This window comes from Lithobates pipiens, unplaced genomic scaffold (assembly GCF_037356315.1).
Source record: "Lithobates pipiens isolate NorthernLeopardFrog02 unplaced genomic scaffold, aLitPip1_a1.2 Scaffold_13, whole genome shotgun sequence".
NCBI lineage: Eukaryota > Metazoa > Chordata > Amphibia > Anura > Ranidae > Lithobates > Lithobates pipiens.
In genome coordinates, this window is record NW_027507718.1 from 539,811,653 (window position 1) to 539,817,506 (window position 5,854).

The window sequence follows — 5,854 nt, forward strand, 5'->3', positions numbered from 1 at the left end:
TTAGATTGCGCCTTGATTAACGCCAGGTCTGCAGTCAAACATAGACTGGAAGTACACGACTTCATCATCGAGAACAATGTAGACTGCCTCTTCATCACCGAAAGCTGGTTAACCTCTGACTGCAACACCATCCTCACCGAATTGGTGCCGGAAAACTACAGGATCATAACCGAACACCGGATAGGGAAAAAAGGAGGAGGCCTAGCAGTGATCTTTAAAGGTCACCTTGATCTCACTAAACCATCATCTCAGAACCCAGTGTCTTTTATGGAAACCCTGACGCTACATTTTCAACCAACACCCCATGACACCACTCATATTCTACTGTGCTACAGACCACCGGGACCAAAGTCCAATCTTCTTTCACCCCTCACGGAATCCTTTGCAATGCACACCCTAAAATTCAAAAATTTCCTGGCACTCGGAGATTTCAACCTTTGGGCAAACGAGCCTAAAGACCCCATCGCGACTGCCTGCATCAATCAACTAGAAGAACTGGGTCTACAGCAACTGATAAAGAATCCCATGCATGGGTCAGGACACACCCTGGACCTCATTTTCAAACAGAACATCGACGTCAACATACTCGACAACATAACTCTGCCATGGACGGATCACCACGCCATCAAATTCAAAATCGCTACCAACATCACCAACGCAAAACGGAAACCTGTAACAACGCACTGGACCAGATCGCATAAAAAACTGTACTCCGAAGCCTTCAAAACCACTCTGTCCAAAAAAATATCTACAATAACCTTAAACCACTCTACGGAGGAAACACTCAACTCCCTGAACAAGGCATTACTGCAAACAGCAGACTCGGTAGCACCAAAACGCAGGGCTCTCATCAGGAAGAAAAATGCTGGATGGTTTAATAGCTCCCTCTCCATACTAAAGCAAGAACGCAGAAGAGCGGAAAGAACATGGAGAAGAAATCCCACCGAGGAAAACCTATTTAACTACAAAGGTCTGACAGAGAATTATCGGAAAGCAATCTTCAAAGCCAAAAAGGACCACTTCTCATATACAATCTCAACGGCCGCAAACCAACCACGGGAACTGTTTAAACTGGTTAATCAATCAATGAATCCGGTGTGCCTAGAACCCCCAGAAAGCGAATCCCAGGATTACTGTGACAAACTGTCGGATTTTTTCATCGATAAAGTCAAAACCATCAGGGAAACAATTTGTCAGAAGAAAACATCCAACCTCAGCCAGCAAATACATAAAGAGGATGTCCGCACCAACATACCGCAACCGCCAAAATTTTCACTATCCCCAATTACCGTAGACACCGCAAAAAACATCATTAATAAACTGCGTGACAGTACCTCACCCATTGACATCATCCCCACAAAACTACTGAAAGAATGCTCCGACATCGTGGCTCCAACCATAACCCACCTCATAAACCGATCATTCCACGAAGGGATTGTTCCCAGCATCCTCAAACAAGGCATCGTCAAACCTCTACTCAAGAAACCAAACCTGGACCCTCAGGATCCAAACAACCGTAGGCCGATTACAAGCCTCAACACCATTTCCAAGATCATGGAGAAAGCTGTAGTACATCAGCTACAACTTCACCTGGATACTCACAAACTCCTGGACCCGCTGCAATCAGGCTTCCGCCCGGGTCATGGAACAGAAACAGCTCTCCTCAAGATTTGGGATGACGCCCTCGAAGCAGCAGATGACGGAGAGCCGTGTCTCCTCGTACTGCTAGACCTAAGTGCAGCGTTTGATACAGTAGATCACAATACTCTACTCGTCCGCCTCACAGAAGTAGCCGGAGTCCAAGACATAGATCTCCATTGGTTCGCGTCCTTCCTAGGAAATCGGTCACAGACAGTGAAACTAGGAAAATTCCTCTCCGAAACTCGGGCAGTCACCTGTGGAGTCCCTCAAGGCTCTCCGTTGTCATCCGTTCTCTTCAACATTTACATTCGCCCACTCCTTCAAATCATCAGATGCTCAGATCTCTGCTTCCACTCTTACGCTGACGACACGCAACTTTATTTCCGGATCAATGGAAAAAAAGATCACCAACAACAACTTGAAAACTGCCTCAAATCAATAGAGGACTGGATGACCACCAACTCCCTCCAGCTGAACCAATCAAAGACAGAGCTTCTTATCTTACACCCAAATCATAAGCCCGCAACCAAAACCTCCTGGTCTCCACCAACCGTCTTTGGGCAGACTATCTCCCCAAAGACCAAAGCCAAGAGTCTCGGGGTTATTTTAGACGCACAAATGTCAATGGATGCGCAAATAGGATCTGTAGTCAGTCGATCTCACCATCTGCTGCGCATGCTTCGCAGACTCATCCCTTTTATCCCAAAGAATGACAAAGCAGTGGTAGTTGGAACAATCATTAATTCACGACTGGACTACGCAAACTCGCTTTACATTGGATTACCACAATATCAACTTGCGCGATTACAACTGATCCAAAACACGGCGGCAAGGCTGATAACAGGAAAAAACCCTGGGAATCCATCTCTCCTTCGCTGAGGAGCCTACATTGGCTAACCGTAAAAAATCGGATCACGTTCAAGACCCTTTGCCTCACCCACAAATGCGTGCATAGAGAAGCTCCGCAATACCTAATGGAGAAAATAAATCATTACACACCAAACCGCAGTCTTCGATCAGCCAACAAAAACCTCCTCCTCGTGCCCAAAGCCCGGTATAAATCCAAGGGTGATCGGAGATTCGCTGTCCAAGGGCCTCTGCTATGGAATGCTCTACCAATCAACATCCGCCTGGAAGAAAATCACCTGGCTTTTAGGAAAAGACTCAAGACCTTCCTCTTTTAGCAGATGATCAAAGCTCGCCACAGCGCCTAGAGGCGATTCAGTTCGCATTGTGCGCTATATAAGTATTTCATTCATTCATTCATTCATTCATCCTTATTGCGCAGCGCGACTCGCGCATGCGCATTAGGGAACCTGGGAAATGAAGCCGAAAGGCTCCACTTCCTGATTCCCATACCCAAGATGGCGGCGGCAGCACCCGAGAGACGATCCAAAGATCGGCTTCGGGTGACGACATCGCGGGCGCGCTGGGCGGGTGAGTGTCACTATTTTAAAAGTCAGCAGCTGCAGTATTTGTAGCTGCTGGCTTTTAAAAAAGAAAAAAACGGTGGAACTCCCGCTTTAACCCCTTCATTGCCCCCTAGTGGTTAAACCCTTCTTTGCCAGTGTCCTTTACATAGTAATCACTAAATTTTTATAGCACCGATTGCTGTATAAATGACAATGGTCCCAAAATAGTGTCAAAAGATGTGTTTCCGCCATAATGTGGCAGTCCCGATAAAAATCTCAGATCGCCGCCATTACTAATGAAAAAAAAAAAAGTCATAATAAAAATGCCATAAATCTACCCCCTATTTTGTAGACGCTATAACTTTTCCGCAAACCGATCAATATATGCTTATTGAGATTTTTTTTTTTTTTTTACAAAAAAATATGATGACGAATACGTATTGGCCTAAACTGAGGGAATTTTTTTTTTTTATATATATTTTTGGGGGATATTTATTATAATAGCATGCAGCAAAAAGTAAACAACAATCTTTTTTTGTTTACAGCGCAAAAAAATAAAAAAAACCGCAGAGGGGATCAAATACCACCAAAAGAAAGCTCTATTTGTGGAGGAAAAAAAAAGGACGTCAATTTTGTTTGGGTCGCCACGTCGCACGACCGCGGAATTGTCAGTTTAAAAACGCTGAATCACAAAAAGTGCTCTGGTCAGGAAAGGGGGGGGGGTAAAATCTTCCGGTGGCTGAAGCCGGTTAAAGCCGTTTCAAAAGTACTTTAAAAACGTCCCCTTGGTACCTTCCATTTTGGATTTGCCCAAAAGATGACAACATTATTCACTCTTAGATTTGTTACAGAAAATGTTGCCAATCCGAATCCTTCGAATTTCTCTTGTAACTGCCAACAAAAACAAAACATTGATTTCCCCCACTAATGATTAGAAAATGAAATAAAAGTTTTATTTAAAAATAAAAAAATAAAAAGTATGGCCAGTTTTAACTTGAGAAATGTGAAAATGTACTGTGAGTGTAAGCTCCTGCGATACAGAGACTGATGTGACTGGTGACAGTGATCTCTGTATAGCACTTCGGAATATGTCAGAGCTATATACATGTATAATAATAATAGTGTGTGGCTGTGGGGGAGGGGACTTTAGAGTGTAAGCTCCTCTAGTACAGAGAATGGTGATTTCACTTAATTTTAAACTTGAGTACTAAATTTAAAACCTCACTGAACTTATCTGATGCTCTTCCTCTCTGTTTCTTATCTTCTTCCAGCTTTGATCACCTGATAAAACCAAAATGTGGAAGTGTTTTACATACACGTTCTGCGCACTGTCCATTTTTATTTGCGTTGTTGTCATTTCTTACTCCTACCATGTACAATTCAGACATCGGAAGATGAGATCTCATGGACTTCCCATTGCCACAGACACCATTACAGCTCTGGATAATCGAACATTTATCATCTCCCCGTATTATGAACCTAGACTTGGCCAATCAGTCCGGGTCATCGCCATCCTCCATGTATCTGTGAAGGAACTCTACTGTATCTTCCATTGTTCTTCCAATCAGAATGTCTTTGTGAGGGCAGAAATAGATCTTCACAGTGACATATTCGGGTTCCCATATGGAACAGCAGATCTTCTATGTTCAGAACCTTCTGGATGTGATTACACTTATATGTCTTTCTCTGCAACTAATTCCACAAATACAAGTCAGAATCTTCTGTTTGAAGTCAGGAACCGTCCACCACAACCAATCTCCTCCAATTTCACCGTCTGTATTTCTACTTTGTTTGGAAACTACAACAATGTCCTCCAGATGATCCAGAATATTGAGATGTACAAGATTCTGGGGGCCTCCAGAGTCACCATCTATAAAACCAACTGTTCCCAGGATGTAGATAAGGTGTTACGTCATTACATTGATGAAGGAACTCTAGAGGTGGTGCCATGGCCAATAGACCGCCATCTTCAAACATCGAAGGAATGGAATTATTACAAAGGACTCAATGCTGAGATCGGATATTTTGGACAAACTGCATCCCTAAATGATTGTCTATACAGGAACATGTACAAAAGTAAGTTTGTTCTCCTCAATGACATTGATGAAATTATTCTTCCAGTCAAGGACTGGGACTGGTCATCACTGATGGAGAATCTCCAGAATAAATACCCAGATACAAGTGTCTTCCGCTTTGAGAATCACATCTTCCCGAATTCAGTCACCATCTCTGGATTTGACTTGTGGTCTCACGTTCCCGGGGTCAATATTCTTCATCATTCTGTCCGGGAACCTATAAACTGGAAACTCTTCAATGGCCGCAAATTGATTGTGAATCCCCGAGATGTATTTCAGACCTCCGTACACTCAGCTCTGAAACAAAGAGGACGCTGGAAGAATATAGGATCAGATATGGTCCTCACCTTCCACTGTACACATAAATATCGAAGGGACATCCCCACAGAGGACCTCATCCCAGATGATGTACTGAGGAGACACAACATGTCCTTAGTGCCCAATGTAGATAAGGTGATTCAGAGACTTTTCCCTCAGCAATAGCCCCCCGTATATCCTGTAATGTAGAGTGAAGACTGGAATTCTGTGTGCTCATGATTTAAAACTCAAAGTTATCACTTATTAATAAAGACTGCTTAAAACATGGGTACTCCAACTGTGGCCCTCCAGCTGCTGCAGAACTACTAAGTGCCATCATGCCTTCGGGAGTCATGCTTGTAACTGTCCACCTTGCAAAGCCTCATAGGAGTTGTAGTTCCACAACAGCTGGAGGGCCGCAGGTTGAGC

At 43.7% G+C, this 5,854-nt stretch overlaps 1 protein-coding gene across 1 annotated transcript; it reads left to right on the forward strand.

The window, feature by feature from the left end:
* The first annotated feature begins 4,375 nt into the window (after positions 1-4,375).
* On the forward strand, positions 4,376-5,651 carry LOC143976237 (beta-1,4-galactosyltransferase galt-1-like). Its single transcript, XM_077478648.1, has one exon. It carries the CDS (start codon positions 4,448-4,450, stop codon positions 5,609-5,611), a length of 1,164 nt encoding a protein of 387 aa, XP_077334774.1. The 5' UTR covers positions 4,376-4,447; the 3' UTR covers positions 5,612-5,651.
* The last annotated feature ends 203 nt before the right edge of the window (positions 5,652-5,854 follow it).

Coding starts and splice junctions, on each gene's coding strand:
- LOC143976237 (XM_077478648.1), top strand. CDS start 4,448: ATGAGATCTCATGGACTTCCCATTGCCACAGACACCATTACAGCTCTG.